The sequence below is a fragment of the Phyllobates terribilis genome, unplaced genomic scaffold, assembly GCF_046119375.1.
Source record: "Phyllobates terribilis strain yellow unplaced genomic scaffold, ASM4611937v1 Scaffold_11__3_contigs__length_659146591, whole genome shotgun sequence".
Lineage (NCBI taxonomy): Eukaryota > Metazoa > Chordata > Amphibia > Anura > Dendrobatidae > Phyllobates > Phyllobates terribilis.
This window is the reverse complement of record NW_027362771.1, coordinates 337,640,532-337,665,113: the sequence shown is the minus strand read 5'-3', so window position 1 is coordinate 337,665,113 and position 24,582 is coordinate 337,640,532. Positions and strand designations below refer to the sequence as shown.

At 41.8% G+C, this 24,582-nt stretch overlaps 1 protein-coding gene across 2 annotated transcripts in view; it reads left to right on the top strand.

Moving 5' to 3' along the window:
• Positions 1 to 24,582, top strand: part of CCDC33 (coiled-coil domain containing 33) — a 152,718-nt gene that overhangs the window by 84,688 nt on the left and 43,448 nt on the right. For both annotated transcript variants that reach the window (XM_073652768.1, XM_073652769.1), the window contains exons 14-18: positions 10,450 to 10,601; positions 11,337 to 11,385; positions 13,784 to 13,979; positions 16,739 to 16,827; positions 24,441 to 24,572. In XM_073652768.1, the coding sequence (XP_073508869.1) occupies positions 10,450 to 10,601; positions 11,337 to 11,385; positions 13,784 to 13,979; positions 16,739 to 16,827; positions 24,441 to 24,572 (618 nt within the window). The remainder of the gene's footprint in view (positions 1 to 10,449; positions 10,602 to 11,336; positions 11,386 to 13,783; positions 13,980 to 16,738; positions 16,828 to 24,440; positions 24,573 to 24,582) is intronic.

Genomic DNA, 24,582 nt, shown 5'->3' with positions numbered 1-24,582 from the left:
GGTATACCACACTTTTTTAAATAGAGATATTTGCGGCTGAACAGTGAGCGACACACTCAAACTGCTTTTTTTTTAGATACCAAAGGCCCAAAACTGGATAGTACAGCGATTTGACCCGTGGAACTGCGAAACCACACTGGGATGTCGGGCCTACACAAGACTATTTTCAACAGATATATTTTTGTGTCACAACAGTCAGGAGACACTACTGTTTTTCTTTACGGAAAAAACTACCAAAAGCTGAATAATAGAGATTTTTTACCGTGGGATGGCAAAACCACAGTTATTGTTTACTGGGGTATACCACACTTTTTTAAATAGAGATATTTGCGGTTGAACAGTGAGTGACACACTCAAACTGCTTTTTTTTAGATACCAAAGGCCCAAAACTGGATAGTATAGCGATTTGACCCGTGGAACTGCGAAACCACACTGGGATGTCGGGCCTACACAAGACTATTTTCAACAGATATATTTTTGTGTCACAACAGTCAGGAGACACTACTGTTTTTCTTTACGGAAAAAGCTACCAAAAGCTGAATAATAGAGATTTTTTACCGTGGGATGGCAAAACCACAGTTATTGTTTAATGGGGTATACCACACTTTTTTAAATAGAGATATTTGCGGCTGAACAGTGAGCGACACACTCAAACTGCTTTTTTTTTAGATACCAAAGGCCCAAAACTGGATAGTACAGCGATTTGACCCGTGGAACTGCGAAACCACACTGGGATGTCGGGCCTACACAAGACTATTTTCAACAGATATATTTTTGTGTCACAACAGTCAGGAGACACTACTGTTTTTCTTTACGGAAAAAAACTACTAAAACCTGAATAATAGAGATATTTTACCGTGGGATGGCAAAACCACAGTTATTGTTTACTGGAGTATTCCACACTTTTTTAAATAGAAATATTTGCGGCTGAACAGTGAGCGACACACTCAAACTGCTTTTTTTTTAGATACCAAAGGCCCAAAACTGGATAGTAAAGCGATTTGACCCGTGGAACTGCGAAACCACACTGGAATGTCGGGCCTACACAAGACTATTTTCAACAGATATATTTTTGTGTCACAACAGTCAGGAGACACTACTGTTTTTCTTTACGGAAAAAACTACCAAAAGCTGAATAATAGAGATTTTTTACCGTGGGATGGCAAAACCACAGTTATTGTTTACTGGGGTATACCACACTTTTTTAAATAGAGATATTTGCGGCTGAACAGTGAGCGACACACTCAAACTGCTTTTTTTTTAGATACCAAAGGCCCAAAACTGGATAGTACAGCGATTTGATCCGTGGAACTGCGAAACCACACTGGGATGTCGGGCCTACACAAGACTATTTTCAACAGATATATTTTTGTGTCACAACAGTCAGGAGACACTACTGTTTTTCTTTACGGAAAAAACTACCAAAAGCTGAATAATAGAGATTTTTTACCGTGGGATGGCAAAACCACAGTTATTGTTTACTGGGGTATACCACACTTTTTTAAATAGAGATATTTGCGGCTGAACAGTGAGCGACACACTCAAACTGCTTTTTTTTTAGATACCAAAGGCCCAAAACTGGATAGTACAGCGATTTGACCCGTGGAACTGCGAAACCACACTGGGAAGTCGGGCCTACACAAGACTATTTTCAACAGATATATTTTTGTGTCACAACAGTCAGGAGACACTACTGTTTTTCTTTACGGAAAAAACTACCAAAAGCTGAATAATAGAGATTTTTTACCGTGGGATGGCAAAACCACAGTTATTGTTTACTGGGGTATACCACACTTTTTTAAATAGAGATATTTGCGGCTCAACAGTGAGCGACACACTCAAACTGCTTTTTTTTAGATACCAAAGGCCCAAAACTGGATAGTACAGCGATTTGACCCGTGGAACTGCGAAACCACACTGGGATGTCGGGCCTACACAAGACTATTTTCAACAGATATATTTTTGTGTCACAACAGTCAGGAGACACTACTGTTTTTCTTTACGGAAAAAACTACCAAAAGCTGAATATTAGAGATTTTTTACAGTGGGATGGCAAAACCACAGTTATTGTTTACTGGGGTATACCACACTTTTTTAAATAGAGATATTTGCGGCTGAACAGTGAGCGACACACTCAAACTGCTTTTTTTTTTTTTTTTTTAGATACCAAAGGCCCAAAACTGGATAGTACAGCGATTTGACCCGTGGAACTGCGAAACCACACTGGGATGTCGGGCCTACACAAGACTATTTTCAACAGATATATTTTTGTGTCACAACAGTCAGGAGACACTACTGTTTTTCTTTACGGAAAAAAACTACCAAAACTTGAATAATAGAGATATTTTACCGTGGGATGGCAAAACCACAGTTATTGTTTACTGGGGTATACCACACTTTTTTAAATAGAAATATTTGCGGCTGAACAGTGAGCGACACACTCAAACTGCTTTTTTTTTAGATACCAAAGGCCCAAAACTGGATAGTACAGCGATTTGACCCGTGGAACTGCGAAACCACACTGGGATGTCGGGCCTACACAAGACTATTTTCAACAGATATATTTTTGTGTCACAACAGTCAGGAGACACTACTGTTTTTCTTTACGGAAAAAACTACCAAAAGCTGAATAATAGAGATTTTTTACCGTGGGATGGCAAAACCACAGTTATTGTTTACTGGGGTATACCACACATTTTTAAATAGAGATATTTGCGGCTGAACAGTGAGCGACACACTCAAACTGCTTTTTTTTTAGATACCAAAGGCCCAAAATGGACAATACAGAGGTTTGAACCGTGGAAGTGCAAAACAACACTTCTGTTTCTCTAGCCTACACCAGACTATTTTCAACAGTTATATTTGTGTCTGAAAAATCAGAGACACGCCTTTTTTTTGGGGGGGGGGGGACACACCAAAAGGTTAATAAGACGGGTATTTGTACAGTGTGAAGGAGGAAAAAAAAAGGAGGATTTAGATGAAATAAAAAGGATTTTTCCTGGCCCCCGACACCTGGTGCTAAGTCCAGCAATTTCAGCAACAGGAGCACACAGGACTGTAATGCAGCGTTTGCTGTTATAACCACTGTGTCTCCTATACAGCCTGCCTGCCTGGTATCTGGGATGGATATTAGTCCTGAAAAGGACTGTTTATTTGTTCTGGCAGCCTTTACAGACACTACACTAACTATTTCACAGTTTATATCTCTCCCTAAATCAGCAGCGCTGTCCCTACACTGTCTAATCCGGAGCGACTGTGTCCAAGATGGCGGCGCCCCGTTTTAAATACTCGAGGTGACGCTGTGCGGCCAGCCAATCACTGTAATGCCCACAACCAACATGTCTGCAGCATTACAGTGACTGGCTGGCAATCCCTGCATGTTCATTGGCTCTGTAAAGAGCGCCAAAGATGCAGGGCGGAGACCCGAGCTCCCGCCCGAGTAACCCGGAAATGCTCGGTGCTCGCCGAACATCCCGAGTAGCGTGATGCTCGGGCGAGTACCGAGCAGTGTCGAGCATGTTCGCTCAACACTAGAGGAGATCCCACAGGAGACCATTGGCAAGCTCACCAGGAGCATGCCCAGGCGTTGTAGGGAGGTCATACAGGCACGTGAAGGCCACACACAATACTGAGCCTCATTTTGACTTGTTTTAAGCACATTACATCAAAGTTGGATCATCCTGTAGTGTGTTTTTCCACTTTAATTTTGGGGGTGACTCCAAATCCAGGCCTCCATTGGTTAATAAATTTGATTTCCATTGATGATTTTTGTGTTATTTTGTTGTCAGCACATTCACAATTCAAAGTATTCAATGAGAATATTTAATTCATTCAGATCTAGGATGTGTTATTTGAGTGTTCCCTGTATTTTTTTGAGCAGTGTATATATATGTACACAGAGGGTGAATTAAATATCGAACACGTCACCAATTTGCTAAGTATATATATTTCTAAAGGTGCTATAGACATGAAACTCTCACCAGATGTCAGTAACAACCCATCTAATCTACAAAGGCAAAAAAATCAAATCTTAGATATTCATAAATTAAGTTATGTGTCATAATAAGAAATGACACAGGGAAAAAGTATTGAAGACACTTACTGAAATTTAATTAATACTTCATACAATAGACTTTGTTGATGACGACAGCTTCAAGACGCCTCCTGTATGGAGGAACTAGTCTCATGCATTGTTCAGATGTGATTTTGACCCATTCTTCCACACAAACATTCTTCAAATCCTGAAGATTCAGTGGGCTCCTTCCATGGCTGTGTGTTTGGGATCATTGTCTTGCTGAAATGTCCACCCTTGTTTCATTTTCATCATCCTGGTAGATGGCAGCAGATTTTTTTCAAGAATGTCTCGGTACATTTGTCCATTCATCCTTCCTTCAGTTACAGTATATGAAGTTTACCAGTGCCGTATGCTCAAAAACAGCATCACACTATGATGTTCCCACCTCCAAACTTCACTGTTGGTATGGTGTTTTTGGGGTGATATGCAGTGCATTCTGGCCTCCAAACATGGTGTGTATTATGGCATCCAAAGAGTTCAATTTTTGTCTCATCTGACCAGACGCTATATTCTCCCAGTATTTCACAGGCTTGTCTAAATGTTGTTCAGCAAACTTAAAGGCGCTTGAACATGCTTTTTGTTCAGCAATGTAGTATTGTTTGGTGAGCGTGCATACAAGCCATGGAGATTGAGTGCATTACTTAATATTTTCTTTGAAATAATTGTACCTGCTGATTCCTGGTCTTTCTGTAGCTCTCCACAGGTGGTCCTTGGCTCTTAGACAACTCTTCTGATAATTCTTTTCAGTCCTTGGTCTGAAATCTTGCGGGGATCACCTGGTCTTGGCCGGTTTATGATGAAATGATGTTCTTTCCACTTCCGGATTATGGCCCCAACAGTGCTCACTGGAACCTTCAGTAGTTTAGAAATTCTTCTGTAAAAAATGCCATCAGTGTGTTTTGCAACAATAAGATTGCGAAGGTCTTGAGACAGCCAACGGGTTTTACTCATCATGAGATGTTTCTTGTGTGGCACCTTAGCAATGAGACACTTTTTTATAGGCCATCAGTTGAACCAGTTGATATTATTTTCCAATAAGTGGCAGGATTGCTTTCTAACTACTGATAGTTTTCAGCTGTTGTCATGACTTTCCATGGCTTTTTGCACATCTCTTTCTTTATATGTTCAATACTTTTTCCCTGTGTCATTTCTCATTATTACACATAATTTAATTTATGGATATCTATGATTTGATTTTTGTTGCATGTGTGGATTGGATGGGCTGTTACCGACATCTGGTGAGAATCTCATGTCAATAGCACCTTTAGAAATATATTTACTTATGAGTATTGAATGTGTTACCAATTTTATTTCACCAGCTGTAAATATTACATTAATATGCAGGTGCACATATACACCGCTGTGGCCAATATATAAGCAAAAGCATACACTGAGGTGAATCATTAGAGCTAGGGAACATTCATATGAGGTACACCTTGCGAGTACCAATATCATACATGACTTAAAAGGCATAAAGTTCCACATAAGCTGCTTTCATGAAATTTCATTTGCACTGTGCGTTTAAAGAAACTGTAGAACTGACTGGTGGGTATTTTTCTCTATAGGCTTCTACGGGGAACTTGAAAAAATACATTTAATAAATGCTATTGTATTTTTAAGGGCTTCTCCCCGCCCGCTGACAGTGACTGACAATTATCTACCTGCATGCGCGTATAGACAGAGACTTGCCAGTCACTGTCAGCGGGCGGGGAAAAGCCACCGGGGACCCGCCTGTACGACTAGTCACCCACGTGGCTAGGTCTCCAGTGCCTATTAAAAGTATGTCTTTCTCTGAGATGCCGAATCTGTGATCGTACAGCCAGTGGCTGATACATGCTGGTCACGGTTTGGGCAGCTGACAGGTTCCCTTTAATGAGAATAAAAAGATGTTATAAAAATGTCAATTAAGTTAATGATAAAAAGACAAAATAAAAGATAAACTTCATAACCTGTACAATAAAGCTTTAACATTATTCATGATGACCAGTGAGTGTTGTGAATGAAATGGTGAAAATATGTATTTTCTCTATATTAAAAATTGATTTAAATGATGTATGTATACAAATATGAATTTGATTAAAGCAGAGTTCTGGTCGTTAGTGTCATCAGTACTTCACTAATTCCCATATATTGTCTATAACAGTCCAGTTTGGATAATGCCTAAATATTTATTATTAACTCTATTTTTTGGGAGATAATTTGGAATGGGTAGAAAACAACTAAAGGCAGAAGAGGTAAGAGGAGAGGGGAAGTGGTAGTAAGTGACCCTTGGTTATATTTTGGCTAGTCAGATATATCAATTAAAATGCTGGGAATTGGATCAAACGCTAACATTATTGTACAAATCATACTAATTCTAACATTAAAAAGTGATCTTTTAGCTGCACCGGAGACTGTAAGATAGATATCTTCAGAATTTCCGACATGTGCTATGACTCAAATGGATGGAATTCTTTACTCTGCTCTTTGAATATCAGACACTATACAAATTTAACACCGATATGGGATCATTTCAGGTTATATGAATGCTACAAATTAAAGAGATGTAAAAAATGCAAAGATAAAGAGATTGTATACCTAAAACAGTTGTTTGACAATGAAGGATGTCATCTTAACTATGTACAGCTATTATATCTCAAGGGCACTGGTGTAGCTATTGGGTTGGCAACTGTTGCAGTTGTAACCAGGCCACTAAGCCAGTGGGCTCAAAGGCCCCCAACCCCACACTGAGGGACAGTCCTTCTGCAGTGCAAGGTAACATCATGATCTCCCCACCAAAGAAGTGGTGACTGACTTCGAGCATGCCGTGTTGTATTGTCTACATCAATTTTCAGACTATCCTCGTGATGCTCCCTCACATGTCCCAGTGATACTGCCACCAAGTCAAGTATTTGATGGACACAAAAGGAAGAAAGTGCAGAAGGACAAGACAAGGGAAATTGAACATAGGCACACATTCAAGATGCTCTTGGTCACATAGACTTAGGGCATGTTCACTAATATTTTTGGTTTATATTTGTAAATCAGGAAAACTCTTGACATAAATGCTAAACATGTAATAGTGCTCCAATATTCATTGAAAGGCCAGAAGAGTATCTTTTTGGCCTCCTCCAGTTGATTTATTTTAATATAGTGCGAAAAAAATGATGGACCTGTATAGTACACTACGCTATTCCATCTCATACAGTCCATAATAAACCTGTACCGCATACGTTTTCCTATGGGTTACAGCTGATACTTTGTGATATCTATCACAGGCATCTGTTAAACATACACTGTACATCATTTAATAGCTTTTCATGATGATTCAGTAAAATGGATGCCATTATAGCCTATGTGCAATGATGCCACTTTTAGGCATTTGTCACAGTCTCTGTTTACCTGACATGTCAAGAGTTTTTTAATCCATAAACGCCGAACTCAAAAATGTAACATGAACAGAGCTGCTGAGCAGAAACATGAAGATGCAGCGTCGGTAGGAATTTTATCATTTCCAAACCCACGTTTTCCTGCCATCTACCAGTACCATATAGACAAAGCAGTACTCTTGGCCCCTTCAGTTTTCAATCTGCCAATCTGACACGTGTTATCAATACCTTTTTTTACAGTCAGTACTTATATTGAATCCAATGACTGGAAGTAAGATATAGATATAAAATTCAAGATAAACATGAATTCCATTGAGATACTTGAGGCACATGTAGCAGTAAATAACAACTCAAACTATATGGCAAATTATTATAAAGGAAAACTTTTTCAGGGGACTGAGGGGGCAAAACTTGCTTTGGAACTTGTGCCATTGATTTAGTAGGGATTGTATTGTCTGCGATGAGAGGCTAACAGGAGGCAGGTTCCTTTAAATGTCCATAACGGTTTATTGACTTCATAAACCGGTCAAAAGCAAAAATGCAAACAAACAGCCTTTAGTGCAGGCAAAAACAAAGAGAACAGTCCTTTTAACAAAGTCTCTGGTTAGCCAGCACTGTGGTCACACCGGCTGGTAGGCATCCAGTACACGACCCAGTCTGGAGGCAACCACACACTGGAGGCCTTCTTCCTCCAGACACACAGACCATGTGCCAAACCACAGCCTCCATTTTATAGGCTGGTCACCATACCCAGAGGTGAGGTATGTGGTAGCTAGACCTACCCAACTCTCTCAGCTAACCGTATCTTGGTCCCAGCTGCACCAAATGAACCTCTTAATGCTTATGTGCACTAGAGAAACACTCCGGGTTACATCACAGAGACCAGACATCTCTGTGACACATACCTCCCATCGACTATGCGACCATTCCTTACAATCTCTTAAAGTAGTAAAGGTCTTGGCAGCTAGTTTTGAATAGATGAAAAAAATAGACATCACATGGACGGCATCTGTGACCTGCCTGTCTTTCACTGATTACTAGGATAAGGTATGCGTTTTGTTAGATATTGGAAGAAGGTCCTGGGCATAATAAAGGCCTTATATGGGATATGAATACCCTATGTTATGCTTTTTTGAGATAATTATAGAACAAATTATAATAAAATAGAAATTTTTATATAGCAAGAAAAAGTATTACAGGATTTGATTTTGACTGCAGTTCCAGCTGTAAATACACCAAGAAATGCAGTTGATAACCATATGAATATGGATAATGTTACATATAATAATGATGCCACACTGCTAAATTATAATTACATTTGAGAAGCTTGGAAAGAGAATTATGTAGCCTGAAACCGGAGAATATTTGTTGACTTACATTTTTTTTCTTCCTCTTCTCTTTCCTACTAGATCTTATTTTGGTTATTATGTTTTTTTTTAATATGTTTATTGTATGTAATTGTGTTATTTTGTATTTTTAAATATAAATAAATAAAGAAATATATGTTCTCTTTAGACTTCCTTCACCCACAGTTTTTGCACATTTTTTTTTCTATCTTGAAAAAACACCCTGATTTTTAGCCTTTTAAGTGGTTTTAATGTGTAGGTGCAGGGGTGAGAGAGTGTTGGAAAGGGGGAGAACACACACATGCATTTTTAACGCATGTAGTGTTTTTAAAAAAACAAACTTATGATTAAAAAACACATCAAGTATGTGGATTCATATTCTGCATATTATTTTACAGCCAGAAACCACAAAAACAGAGTGCAAAAACCACCAGAAAAAAAAACACAAAATGCTGCATTTTTTCAGAAACGTTTTGTGTGAACCACACTAAGAAAGCTGCAGATCTCATCACAAAACTCAACACCTGTCAGATGAGTAAAACTGTTAGAATGCTGTCGTTTAGGTTTTCACAAAAAAGATCTACAAGCAGATGATTTCTGTTTTCCTTTTTATTGCTTTTTTTTGCATTTCTGCTGTTTTTTTTTCTTATTTTCACTTAATATAAATAACTAAACTAATAAGTTTTGTTATTTGATTTTATGATTCCAGACCATAAATGAGAGTTGCTAATATACTAGAGAGGACATTGCTATAATCGCATCATGATTGTATGTCTGCATGTAATTGTACGTGATGCATCAGCAGAACTGTGTTCCCAGCCCAGGGTTAGTGGCATTGTCTCCAGACAGAGGAGCGTCCATGTCCTGCCCTCTTCCTCATAGTGATGGTTTCCAGGGAGAGTTAGTGTTGTGACGACCTGCATGCACAGCGAAGGTGCCCATGAAGTGTAAGGGATTTATCATGTTTCAGGAAATCTAGCTATATTGATACGTAATGTCACATTGATGGGTAAGAGCTAGTAAAGTTTAGAAGAAGACTGCTGTATCGAACATATTTGTATAGATGGACAGGACGGATAGCTTGAGACGGCATAATACTGTGTAAGGAGAGAAGGAATTATAGGAAACATAAGTAAACAAGGAGGAGGACAGGGCGTGGATATCCTGCCGCATACCAGCGTGCCCTAGGTCTATTGACTGCCCTCCACACTGGCTACTTCACGTAAGGTGAGTAGTATGGGAGCCGTGGTTGCTATTTGGTGAAGGGAGGAGGCTGTGTGTTTGGGTCGGAGTTAGTAACAACACTTAGGAGACAGGACAGAGTTAAGTGCTGCTATCTCTAATTAGTATAGGGTTAGGCGCACAGCTATCCTCCTTGCATCACATTCCACGAGCTTCCACCTTTATGTGTCAGTATACTCAATATAACACATAGCGTAAAGTATACAGCGACACACACATCTACATGCGGACTAATACTAGCTATCGAATCCTAATTTAAACTTCACATCACCAACTTACAGGTTAAGAGGGTCTGCTAATTCTCATGGATGGATAGCTTTTATAGACCGTACTCTTCCTCTGTAAGTATGACCATTTGTTACACATTTTATCGTAAATGATTCTGTATTAATTTACTGGTCCTGCTCTTTATTTTTAGCTACAGAAAGATATACCTCCACTGCCCTCCTACAATGCTTTGGCTGATATTCTTCCGGACCCATGGGTTCAACAGACAAGGGAACAAAAGCCTTCAGATCCAATGGATCGGCCAAAACAGTCCAACACAAACCTCGCTCCCCAATACTTGAGGTAAGGCCCAAAAGCCTAATCAGTGATTAAGAATCCTGCAGTTTTCTGAAACTCGTAGGCCATGGGGTTCACTAAAAAGTTTCTCTGCCTGATATGCTTTTAATAGCGTTCAAATAAAAAGTTGTGTTATTTTTTTACTTTTATTCTTTGTGTTGGTGCTGGACTGTGCTTTACTAACTCAGTAAGATCAATCAATGCCTATCAAATCATGACGCCATAATGGGAGTTAAATGCTCCCATTAGTATCTTAGATGATTGAAGAATGAGTCTTCATTTAGACTTAAAAAAAAATTACATCTCATCCTCTTATCTATCTTACAGAGTGTAAGCTCTTGCGAGCAGGATCCTCAGTGCTCTTGTTGAATTGTGAACTGATAGGTGTTACTATGTAATGTCTGATATTGTTTGTACATGTACCCCCTGATTCAAGGACGGACACAGACCGAAAAGGGCCCTTGTGTAAGAACTTGATAAGGGCCATTTGTAGTCCAATAGTTCATTATAATGCTCCTCTTTAGATGTCTGTGACCAAAGCTGCTTGCAGCATTGGAAGTGACAGTGGGCCCCATATCTCTTGGGCCCCTGTGCAGCTGCAGGGGTTGCACTAATGGTATGTCTGCCCCTGCTCTGACTTATAAAGTGGCTGCCAAATATTTTGATGCCAATTAACTGAAATTATTATTATTATTATGCCCCAGGGAACACTTGAGCTAAAATATTTCTAATTTCGCCTAGCAATAATGTGGTTGAGTCTACGGACCCTGTGATGGAGCATCAAGAACAAGTAAGTGCAGAGTCTGTGTATATGTGTGTATTATAATAGCAATAATAAACTGATTATATCAAATAAAAACTCTGATGATCTTGACACATACATCTATATTCCCCCTATGCTTCAATCCTTTGACAAGATGCAAAAGGAACGGTTTTTTTTTTCTGTTTTTCTGTATCAATTAGATAAGTGCATTTTACTACTCAAGACAGAAATAATTCACATGTGGCTTACATTTTCTGTGTCCTTCCTAGCAAAATACCGAACCCAAATTAACAAATTTTAATTACTATAACAGCTATACCAGAATGAGAATAGCATTGATTCTTAATTGGTAATGTTAGATGGCTTAATAGTACTGTGATTAATGCTGAATTTTTAAAGGCTTTAATTGACGTAAACAATCATTTGGAAGACTGTCATAAAATCATTTTTTTTAAAAAAATATTTGACATTGGTGTAAAAATTATCGTAATACTCTGCATGCTCTATAGAAAGTATAGGATCTCCCTCTTCTGGCTACTATTGGCACTGCAATTATTTTCAAATGTACTAAGCAGTTAAAAGGGTTACCCAGTGAAAAAAAGTTAACATCTATCCATGGGATAGGTGATAACTTCTAAGGACTGACCGCTGACACCCACACTGATCAGGAGAATATGGAACTTTTATTCCCATGTAATGGAGCGGCAGGAAGAATGCTCGACCGTTGCTCCATTATGGCCCTATCGGGCTGCCAAGCACTTGGCCTGGCTTTTCTCGCAGCTCCATAATGAATGAATGGAGCCATGGCATTTTGTAATGGGTAAAAAGGGAATCGCAAAGATTGAGGTTCCCCATTGGGGATAAAAATTCCCTTATCTGCCGATCAGTACAGTTTCTAATGGTGGGACATCCGTCAATTAGCAAGTTATTACCTATCCTTTGAATAGGTTTTACCTGGACAATCCCTTTAAGCATGGTGGTAAAAATAGTTATGCCACATGCATGTAGCCATGCCATATTAAATGTAATAGATGCGCTAGTTCTGCAAGGTAGGCGCAAACCTCAGGATAAGATATAGGATGGCCCTGGTTACGGGTATTCTTCTCTTGGGGTAGTGCAGAAGCACACATGAGACAGTCAAGAACACTAGTAACTTTAGAGGTAAAGTCTTTAACCTAATACATAGACAGTGAACAGACACATAATTCAGACCTTCTTACGGTCTTAAGAGTTTCACTCACACTCTATGTCAGGACTTTGTTCCTGTCTTAGACTACCTCTGGAAGACTATCGCCTTTGTCCAAACTCTCCACGAACACATCTCAGGAGCTTCCTCGCACACTGTCTAGGCCCTCATTTCTGCAGTTACTCACTCTTCACCACAGTACAGTCACTCCTGGGTCTTGACTCTGCTCACCTGGACTTTTAGCTCGTCAGTTTTTCAGGTGGCAACCCCAAACAGTACATTTGGATACACACCTCCGAGTTTTACAGGGTCTAAACTCTCCTCAGCCTTCTTTATAGTTCTATTTCTCATCTATCAAGATACCACAGCAGGCCTATAAACTTTTGTTGGCTCTTGTCTTCTTATGGGGCAGCTTTTTACTATGGTAGCAATTCTTCTTTTCTCCTTATGAGTGTGCATGTCTTCATCCTCATCCACCTGGGACAGTCTCAGGGGAAATCTCTCTACATTATCTTGGGGCAAAACACCACATTAAAATGTGTCCTGTACCTATTTACAAGTCATAGGCCATATCACACAGCATAGCTCCTACCCAATCCAAGTGCCCTCTGTGAGTGACCCCAAATGTTTGGCAGCTCCTAAGTATTGTGGTCCACGTTCAAGGTACGACTTCATGTTGATCTCACACATACACTTACTCCAGACAACACAATTACCCCTTAAATCCCAGCATCAAATGTACCCACAGACACATAGCATGCCTCAAATGGAATAACACATTGAACACTTTATGGAACACAAGCCATGGGACAGTTTTCCCAACAGGAAAACATACACAAGTGCAATATGCCTAAGTCCAGGTGGGAGCTGAAAGCATGGCCAGGCTCTCTCATAAGAGGATTAACAGAAACATCTTTTTGAACCCTCATGTACTGGATGGATGTATAGGTGCAATGTTTGCTCCTGTAGAGTGTCTTCATAAGTTGCATATTTTCCTATAAGATTTCTATGGGTGCCATACTTAAGATTCACATAACATGGAACCATAACATGCTTGTGTACATTAATTAGCCTTTTAAGAAAGAAAACATTGAGGTCTCTGTGTGCACAAATGATTCTATTGCACTTTTCTCAATTTATTACAGACTCTTCTGTAGTTACTGGGGGATTTACTAAGCCAAATGCTCCAGAATTATATTATAAATTGCAATTAAATCCTTTGCTTTTTCTCGTCATAAGGAGCTGGCAAACTATCGCCTTGCCATGCAGCGTATGGCAGATGACATCATTGCACTACGACGCCAGATGAGTGGACTGGAAGCAGAAAACAGTGCTCTTCGAAGTGAACGTAGTCTGAATCAGGATGCAGGACGCAGTCTTTTAAGCGACGCAGACATTGATGTCATGACCAAGGCTGAGCTTGCAGACCGACTTGGTGAGAAAACACATTCTGAAAAATTATTGTGATCTAGTTCTGTGTAGTCATTGTGTAAGGCCTCATTCATATGTCTGTGATTGTTCTCAGGTCCACAAAATAGGACAGTCTTTCATCAGTGTGCAGGATCTGTTTTAGGCTAAGTGCCCACGATGCAGAAATGCTGCATATTTTTTCCGCATCTCCCTGGCAGGAAAAATGCATGCGGATTTTACATGCGTTTTTCCTGCCAGGTAGAAGCGTTTGTTTTTGCATTCATTTCTGCATGCGGGTTATCAAGCGCTTTTCCAAGCAATTTTAGCATCACTTGGAAAAGTGCTTGACAACTTGGTCACACTATATAAATCCATGCAACCGGCATGGATTTATATAGTGTGACCAAGTTAATAGTTGAAAAAAAGAATAAAAATGGTAAAAAAAAAGCAAAAAAACATTATACTAACCTTCTGATGGCCCCCGGTCTTTTCTCTGCTGCATCCGGTCTCTTGTACGGCTCGCGGTGGTGTGAAAGGACCTTTCATGACATCATTTAGTCATGTGACAGGTCATGCGACCGCTGACGTCGGCGTCAGGTCACCGCAAGCCGTACATGAGACCGGACACAGTGGAGAAAAGACCGGGAGACATCAGAAGGTGAGTATATGTTTATTTTTTATTTTAAATTCTTTTTTTTACAGGTACTATTCTACCCAGGTCTGGATGAGAGTCTCCTCTTCTCCAGACCCGGGTACCATCCGCACAATGAATAGCTTAATATCCGCATGTGCACATACAGTGATGCGGATATTAAGCAATTCAATGCAAGTCAATGGTGGCAATTACGCTGCGTGTCCGCAAAATTAATGGACATGCTGCGTATTTTTCCGCAATGATAATCTGCAGCGGAAATTTCCGCAGCATGTGCATAGCACATGCGGATTATCATTGGGGACCATGCGGCACGTATTACCAAGCGTTTTTTAAAGCGTTTTCGCTGCGGAAATTCCGCTGCAAAAACGCTTGAAAAACGCATAGCGGGCACGCAGCCTTAAATCAGTTTTTTGTCCATGTGACCATTTCTACCATCTGTGTGTCATCCACTTTTCTAATATGCAAAGAAAAAAAGGTGGTGGAGGTTTCCCAAGTTCTCTTAAAGGGAATCTATCAATGGGATCAACTCTCCTAAGCTGTCTATATAGGCATATAGGTCATAGAAAGCTGAATAAAATGAGACCTTGATATCTGAGATCTGATGTCTTATTCCAGAGAAATCCATGTTTTTCTTATATATAAATGACCTCTTCCAGGCTCTGGGGAGGACGCTGCCATAGAAGATAATTCTGCCTCCAGAGATTATTTTACATGAAGGGGGAGTTACCAGTATGAGACAAGTAACTAACACATTTTTGAAGCTCTCTGAGCTCTGTATTGCCCCAATATTACAACCCTGTCTGCCTGTGAGATGGAAGCTGAGAGGAACCTGCAGATGTGTCAGGTATAATCACACACAGCTCTGCAGTGAGATCAGGAGAGTCGAGAGCCGCCATTACCCATCACACTGGTAACCATTACACATCACACTGGTAACTCCCCTTCATGCTCTGGAGGCAGAGTTATCTTCGAGGCAGCGTCCGCCTCAGAGCCTGGAAGAGGTCATTTACATAAAGTGGTAAAAGATGATTTATCCATAACAAGGCATCTGATATGAGACATACAGATAGACTGCTGAAAAAAGTCCTATAACCTGTATGCCCATATTAATAGTTTAGATAGGTCAAATGTGGTGACAGATTCCCTTTAATAACCAGACAGCACACGGATGCAACATGGATGGTACAAGTGTGGCATTCATTCTTTTCATTCATCCAGGTACCTGAATGGGCGAAGTTGATCCACAAATTGGACCAAAGAAGGATATGTCTCTGTTTATTTTGTGCGGACTATTGATAAGCAAAAAAACATCTGATATGTGAAAACACCTATTGAACTTAAAGGGGTATTCCCATTCTCCAAGATCCTATCCCAATATGCAGTAAGTGTAATAATATATTAGCAAATACCTCTAATTAGAAATGTATAGTTTTTCTGATTGGCTATGTCGCTTACCCCATGAACAGGCATTGTACGACCTTAGGTATCCATGGTTACGACCACCAGCAACTAGCTGTCACTTTAACAGTGGTCATAACTATGGATACCTAAGGTCGTACAATGCCTGTACATGGGGTAAGCGACATAGCCAATCAGAAAAACTATACTACATTTGTAAGTGGAGGTATTTGCTGATATTATTATTATTACACCTACTACAGTACATATTGGGATAGGATCTTGGAGATGGTAATACTCCTTTAATGTGTCCATGTGTTCACTAGTGGACAGAGACAAAAGAGGGCCCCTGTGCAAGAATCGTATTTGGGCCCCTCTTTGGGTTTGTGACAAAAAACATTTGCTGGTTTTTAGGTAGAAGTGTGCCCCATCACCTCTTGGGCCCATGTGCGACTGCACAGGTTGCATACTGTGCCACCCACCAGCATGGTGCAAAATATATAATCATTATAATGTAAAAAAAAGGTTTACAAGCAAGGGATGTTTCTGTCCTTTTGCTATTTTATACATACAACTCTTTGATCAACTATAATACAGACCTATTCTAAAGCCAAATAAAAAATACTGGGGAAGTCCTTATCATTAAAATTGCTTAATTTCTGGCATTCACCACAAATGACATGAAGAGAATTCAAGTATAATGGAATCCAATATCCCCTTCTTTCTTATAGTGACTCTAAAGCAAAAACTGGCAAGTGAAACATCAGAGCTGCGCAGCATGAGAGACCGGATCCAGCAATTGCAGAATGAATTAGTAAGGGTGAGTATTATGTTACAGGAATATCACGAAGGAAGGCTAAAATACATTGGGGCCGATTCATCAAGACTGGTGTATCACACACTCGCTGTATACCAGTCTTGATGGAGTAGAAGAGACATTAAATTCATTAAGAGGAGCACGGCAGTTAATTAATTTGCTGCCTTTTTTTAGTGTGCGCTACGCCAGAAAAGCTACTCCAGTCAGGGCCTGGAGTAGCATTTCTTCCATTAATTACGCTACCACATTTTATGAATCAGAAAGGCGTGACCACGCCCTGTCACAGCTTTCCGTCAGCTATGCCCATTTTGGCGGAGCTAATCGAAAGTGGCATGAAAACGCCAATAGTTGCAGGTTTTTTTTTTGCACAGTTGCGAAAAAAATGTGTGACTTTGCAAAGCTTTTACACCACTTTTCATAATGTGTAGCTAAAATTATTATTATTTATTTATATAGCGCCATTGATTCCATGGTGCTGTAAATGAGAAGGGGTAACATAAAAAATACTTATATCACTTACAGTAAACAAACTAACAATGATAGACTGGTACAGAGGGAAGAGGACCCTGCCCTTGCGGGCTTACATTCTACAGGATGGTGGGGAAGGAGACAGCCCTGCCCTGATGGGCTTACATTCTACAGGGTGGTGGAAAGGAGACAGTAGTGTGGGGGGTTGCAGTAGCTCTGGTGGTGGTGATGCGGCAGCGTGGTCGTGGCAGGCTGTAAGCTTGTTTGAAGAGATGGGTTTTCAGGTTCCGTCTGAAGGATCCAAATGTGGAGGCTAATTGCAGGTGTTGAGGCACAGAATTCCATAGGATGGGGGATATTCGGGAGAAGTCTTGGAGGCGATTGCGTGAGGAACGAATAAGTGTGGAGGAGAGAAGGAGGTCTTGGAAGGACCGGAGATTACGTAAGGGAATATATCGGGAGATTAGTTCAGAGATGTACGGAGGAGAAAGGTTATGGATGGCTTTCTAGGTCAGGGTTAGTAGTTTGAATAGGATACGCTGGGCAATTGGGAGCCAGTAAAGGGATTTGCAAAGTGGGGTAGCAGAGGAGTTGCGAGGCGAGAGATGAACTAGTCACGCAGCAGAGATGAAGATGGACTGGAGAGGTGCGAGAGTGTTAGCAGGTAGGCCACAGAGGAGGATGTTGCAGAAGGCGAGGCGGGAGATGATGAAGGCATGCCCAAGCAGTTTAGTATATTGAGGGTTGAGGAAAGAACGGATACCAAATTACCAGGTGCCGTGAATTTGGGGAATGGGTAAATACTGGGAAATCTTGACAGGGGGTGCATTGCATTGCACTGGGCCGCTCTGTCACTTGGTGTCTCCTGATATCTTCCGCAGTGGATCACCACTCCACCCCTTCTCCCATGTGACCTCCTTTTCTTCCCATTCACATGAGGCACGTGAAGGATGAAAGAGGAAATGATGCCACAGTCAGTCAGCATATTCATTATCTGCGGCCAGCCTACCAGGAGCAGGCTGAGGTACGCACCTTTCACAGACTGAAGAGCAGCAACACATTTACGGCTTTTACTACTGACCATCCCCCACTACGGCTGGTCAGTATGGCTGGTGTGTGGGATGACATTAGGGGAAACTCCTGGCTCCTGCCTCTGACTTGCTGCTCACATCTCACTACACATAATCTCATCACCCTTCTGTGTTCATAAAACCAGTTTGCACAAGACATGGGAGGTGGAAGGGGTATAACACTTTCATTGCATCCTTGAGGGGAGCTGACTGAGCATGCAGTATTTTTAGGTAAGCCGTGAAATGGTTAAATCTTGTGTATGGAGCTTTTATAATCCTAAAACACTGATTTCAACTGATGTGTCCTGACACTTGGGCACAAAGTGTAATATAAATGAAAAACAGGTGAAAAATAAAATAAAATAAAAATGCAAATGTTAATCCAAATTGCTGTTACTAACCCCGCCCCCGTAAAAAAAGTTTTTCTAATATATAAAAATATTTGTTACAGAATAGGGAACAGATTTTTAAATGGATTTTGGTAATTCTTTAAAAATCATAAAAATAATAAAAAAACGGGAAAAACAGACACTTACTGTATTTCCTTTATTTTTCCACTGAATATGACAGTCACATAAAAATGACACCCATGTATCACAAAAAAAGGTGCAAAAATTATTTTAGTTTCTGAACGAGAAAATTTTTACAGCTCTTTCCATTGCATGTCCGAAAAAAGATGAAAATGTGCATTGTCAGGAAAGTGGGTAGATGGCCCAGTCTTTAACTGGTCAAGCAAGCTTAAAAACAATATCACCTAACGAACAAGCATTTTGTATGCGAAGCTTGTTTACACTGCAAGATTATCATGACACGAGCGTTCCTCGGAACACTTATTCATTCTAACCTTGCAATATAAATGCACAATTAAAGGGAGTTATATATATATATATATATATATATGTATATATATATATCTATATATATAATCGTCTTATCCCGTCTGTCTGTCTGTCTGTCTGTCCTGGAAATCCTGCGTCGCTCATTGGTCCGGCAGCAGCCAATCAGCGCCGTGGGATTTCTGAAAAAAGATGGCTGCCGTTAGCGGCTCATCTGCGGGACGGAGCTCAGCGGCGATGCAGCCGGGAGATGACCGGCGCGAGGCGCTCATCTCCCGGCCGGTACCAGCAGAAGGACCTCGACCGACGGACCCATCTGCGGGACGGAGATGCAGCCGGGAGATGAGCGGCGCGAGGCGCTCATCTCCCGGCCGGTAGCAACGGAAGGACCGCCGGCGCTGCTGACCTCCATGCGGAAGGGAGGACCGGGGAGCGGCGCTGCGGGTCGGGATACTTCTGCTGCGAGCGCCCGCTCATGTCCCGGGTTCTCGCAGCGGAAGTACCCGCACAGGCAGCGCCGCTCCCCGGTCCTCACCAAGACGACTCGATGATTGGTCGCGGTCTTCGGACCTGACCAATCACTGATCTTACCGCAAAAGTTAAACACCGCTGTGCTGATTGGTCGCGGACGCTGCCCGCGACCAATCACCGATTTGGGCGCCACTTTTAAATATCGGCCGCGACCAATCACCAATCTTGGCTCCACATTTAAACACCGTTGTGCTGATTCGTCGCCGACGCCGGGCGCGACCAATCATCGATTTTGGCGCCACATTTAAATAGCGTCCGCGACCAATCAGCACAGCGGTGTTTAAATGTGGAGCCAAGATTGGTGATTGGTCGCGGCCGATATTTAAATTTGGCGCCCAAATCGGTGATTGGTCGCGGGCAGCGTCCACGACCAATCAGCACAGTTGTGTTTAACTTTTGCGGCAAGATCAGTGATTGGTCGTGGGCCAAGATCGCGACCAATCACCGATTTGTGCGGCACATTTAAATAGCGGCCACGAGCAATTGGATGTCAGCGCCGCTCCCCGGTCCTCCCTTCACGCCCTAGCCGCATGGAGGTCAGCGGCGCTGCCTGTGCGGATACTTCCGCTGCGAGAACCCGGGACATGAGCGGGCGCTAGCAGCAGAAGTATCCCGACCCGCAGCGCCGCTCCCCGGTCCTCCCTTGACACCCTAGCTGCTGATGTCCCCACAGTATCCGCATGGTGTTACAAAGGTCCGGACATTTGTGTTAAAAATCACCGATTTGGGCGCCAAATTTAAATATCGGCCGCGACCAATCACCGATCTTGGCTCCACATTTAAACACCGCTGTACTGATTGGTCGCGGACGCTATTTAAATGTGGCGCCAAAATCGATGATTGGTCGCGGCCGATATTTAAATTTGGCGCCCAAATCGGTGATTGGTCGCGGGCAGCGCCTGCGACCAATCAGCGATTTTTAACACAAATGTCCGGACCTTTGTAACACCATGCGGATACTGTGGGGACATCAGCGGCTAGCATGTCAAGGGAGGACCGGGGAGCGGCGCTGCGGGTCGGGATACTTCTGCTGCAAGCAGTCGCTCATGTCCCGGCTTCTCGCAGCGGAAGTATCCGCACAGGCAGCGGCGCTCCCCGGTCCTCACCAATACGATTCCGCTCCCCGGTCCTCACCAATACGATTCGCTGATTGGTCGCTCTCTCCGCCCGCGACCAATCAGTGATCTTGGCGCTAAAGTTAAACACCGCTTTGCTGATTGGTCGCGGCCGCTGCCTGCGACCAATCACCGATTTGGGCGCCACATTTAAATAGCGGCTGCGACCAATCACCGATCTTGCCGCCACATTTAAACACTGCTGTGCTGATTGGTCGCGGATGCCAGCCGCGACCAATCAACGAGCTTGGCGCCAAATTTAAACAACGCTCTGCTGATTGGTCGTGGTTGCCAGCTGCGACCAATCAGCGAGCTTGGCGCCAAATTTAAACAACGCTCTGCTGATTGGTCGCGGACGCCAGACGCGATCAATCAGCGAGATTGGCGCCAAATTTAAACAACGCTCTGCTGATTGGTCGTGGTTGCCAGCCGCGACCAATCAGCGAGATTGGCGCCAAATTTAAACAACGCTCTGCTGATTGGTCGCGGACGCCAGACGCGACCAATCAGCGAGAATGGCGCCAAATTTAAACAACGCTCTGCTGATTGGTCGCGGATGACAGCCGACCGCGACCAATCAGCGAGATTAGCGCAAAATTTAAACAACGCTCTATTGATTGGTCGCGGCCGCCAGCCGCGACCAATCAGCGAGATTGGCGCCAAATTTAAACAACGCTTTGCTGATTGGTTGCGGCCGCCAGTATACAGTACAGACCAAAAGTTTGGACACACCTTCTCATTTTAAGATTTTTCTGTATTTTCATGACTATGAAAATTGTACATTCACACTGAAGGCATCAAAACTATGAATTAACACATGTGGAATTATATACTTAACAAAAAAGTGTGAAACAACTGAAAATATGTCTTATACTCTAGGTTCTTCAAAGTAGCCACCTTTTGCTTTGATGACTGCTTTGCACACTCTTGGCATTCTCTTGATGAGCTTCAAGAGGTAGTCACCAGAAATGGTCTTCCAACAATCTTGAAGGAGTTCCCAGAGGTGCTTAGCACTTGTTGGCCCTTTTGCCTTCACTCTGCGGTCCAGCTCACCCCAAACCATCTCGATTGGGTTCAGGTCTGGTGACTGTGGAGGCCAGGTCATCTGATGTAGCACCCCATCACTCTCCTTCTTGGTCAAATAGCCCTTACACAGCCTGGAGGTGTGTTTGGGGTCATTGTCCTGTTGAAAAATAAATGATGGTCCAACTAAACGCAAACCGGATGGAATAGCATTCCGCTGCAAGATGCTGTGGTAGCCATGCTGGTTCAGTATGCCTTCAATTTTGAATAAATCCCCAACAGTGTCACCAGCAAAGCACCCCCACACCATCACACCTCCTCCTCCATGCTTCACGGTGGGAACCAGGCATGTAGAGTCCATCCGTTCACCTTTTCTGCGTCGCACAAAGACACGGGGGTTGGAACCAAAGATCTCAAATTTGGACTCATCAGACCAAAGCACAGATTTCCACTGGTCTAATGTCCATTCCTGGTGTTCTTTAGCCCAAACAAGTATCTTCTGCTTGTTGCCTGTCCTTAGCAGTGGTTTCCTAGCAGCTATTTTACCATGAAGGCCTGCTGCACAAAGTCTCCTCTTAACAGTTGTTGTAGAGATGTGTCTGCTGCTAGAACTCTGTGTGGCATTGACCTGGTCTCTAATCTGAGCTGCTGTTAACCTGCGATTTCTGAGGCTGGTGACTCGGATAAACTTATTCTCAGAAGCAGAGGTGACTCTTGGTCTTCCTTTCCTGGGGCGGTCCTCATGTGAGCCAGTTTCTTTGTAGTGCTTGATGGTTTTTGCAACTGCACTTGGGGACACTTTCAAAGTTTGCACAATTTTTCGGACTGACTGACCTTCATTTCTTAAAGTAATGATGACCACTCGTTTTTCTTTACTAAGCTGCTTTTTTCTTGCCATAATACAAATTCTAACAGTCTATTCAGTAGGACTATCAGCTGTGTATCCACCTGACTTCTGCACAACACAACTGATGGTCCCAACCCCATTTATAAGGCAAGAAATCCCACTTATTAAACCTGACAGGGCACACCTGTGAAGTGAAAACCATTTCCGGTGACTATCTCTTGAAGCTCATCGAGAGAATGCCAAGAGTGTGCAAAGCAGTCATCAAAGCAAAAGGTGGCTACTTTGAAGAACCTAGAATATAAGACATATTTTCAGTTGTTTCACACTTTTTTGTTAAGTATATAATTCCACATGTGCTAATTCATAGTTTTGATGCCTTCAGTGCGAATGTACAATTTTCAAAGTCATGAAAATACAGAAAAATCTTTAAATGAGAAGGTGTGTCCAAACTTTTGGTCTGTACTGTATATATATATATATATATATATATATATATATATATATATATATATATATATATACACACAAAAAATAATCCTGTGTTCACAGTCCCCAGGTCCACTAGTGAGTTTCTGCTACTGCTCTCGATGTTTGGCATTGGTTGTGGAGCTGAGATCATGGCAGCCAAACAGTGAGATCAGTGGCTGTGCCAGTGTAAACAGAACACTGCTGAGCTGACTGATTGGTGGACCTGGGGAAAGTGAGTATAGTGCAGTGTATTTTGTTTTTTATAACTAACTGTGCTCTGGGACAAACAACTGAAACAATGGATACTGGAAGCCTGTGCTAGCATTTCTTCTGCGGTATTGCTATCAGTGTGTCAAGAGTGGGAGAAGAGGGTTGCATTGACAATCCAACACAATGGGAAGCACTTTGAACACATTTTATAAGTGGTCATAAACTTGTGAAAAACTCATGAAAGAATAAAGTTACGTTAAAACCAAGCACACCATTGTTTTTCTTATGAAATTCTCAATAAGTTTGAGGTGTTGCATGACCCTCTTCCCATTGAAAAAAATAAAGTTGGATCCAAAATGGCTGACTTCAAAATGGCCACCCATCTGGAAAAGTTTTCCCCCTCCCATATACTAATGTGCCACAAACAGGAAGTTGATATCACCAACCATTCCCATTTAATTTAGGTGTATCCATATAAGTGGCCCACCCTGTACTTTTTTTTTTATGTGTGCAGTAAGGAAAGGGTTGCCAGTAGTGGACAACTTCTTTAATTTTTTGGTTTGATTATACTTTTGTTCTTGGCTATAATGTTATCTTCATTTGTATTGCTCTGTGTTAATAACAAGGTCATTGAAAAAAAAGAAAGACCACTAGACTAAATAATGCTTTCTCCTTTATGATCAGAGAAGTATTTTAATCATTAGCAACACATGTAAAATATATTGTGTTCCCCAAGGTGTCCCATTACTAAAGGGTTCATTTTTTGTTGAGTCAATAAGGCAGTTACCAAATGTTATCTGCTATAAACAGCCCTGGAACAATAGAGGCAAAGGAGACATTTTCTTATCTACCCTGTAGTTTATGAGTATTCCAGCATTGTTTTCTCCTGGCCTATACCCAGTTAATACACGAACACCAGTCAATAACAATCTCATTATATATAATGCAGTACATTCCCGTACAAGGAGATGGCACTCATATGTTATTCATTATATTGATCTATACTGGCCAGCTTTCTTAGTGTTATGGCTTTGTAATGATTTTGTAGAGAAATGACCGTGAGAAGGAGCTGCTTCTACTGCAGAGAGCACACCAACAGCAACAAACTGTACTCAGCCAGTACCACCAAAGACTCAGCCGGGCAAAGGCCTTACAAGACACAGTGCGGAAGCAGGAGAAGGTGAGATACA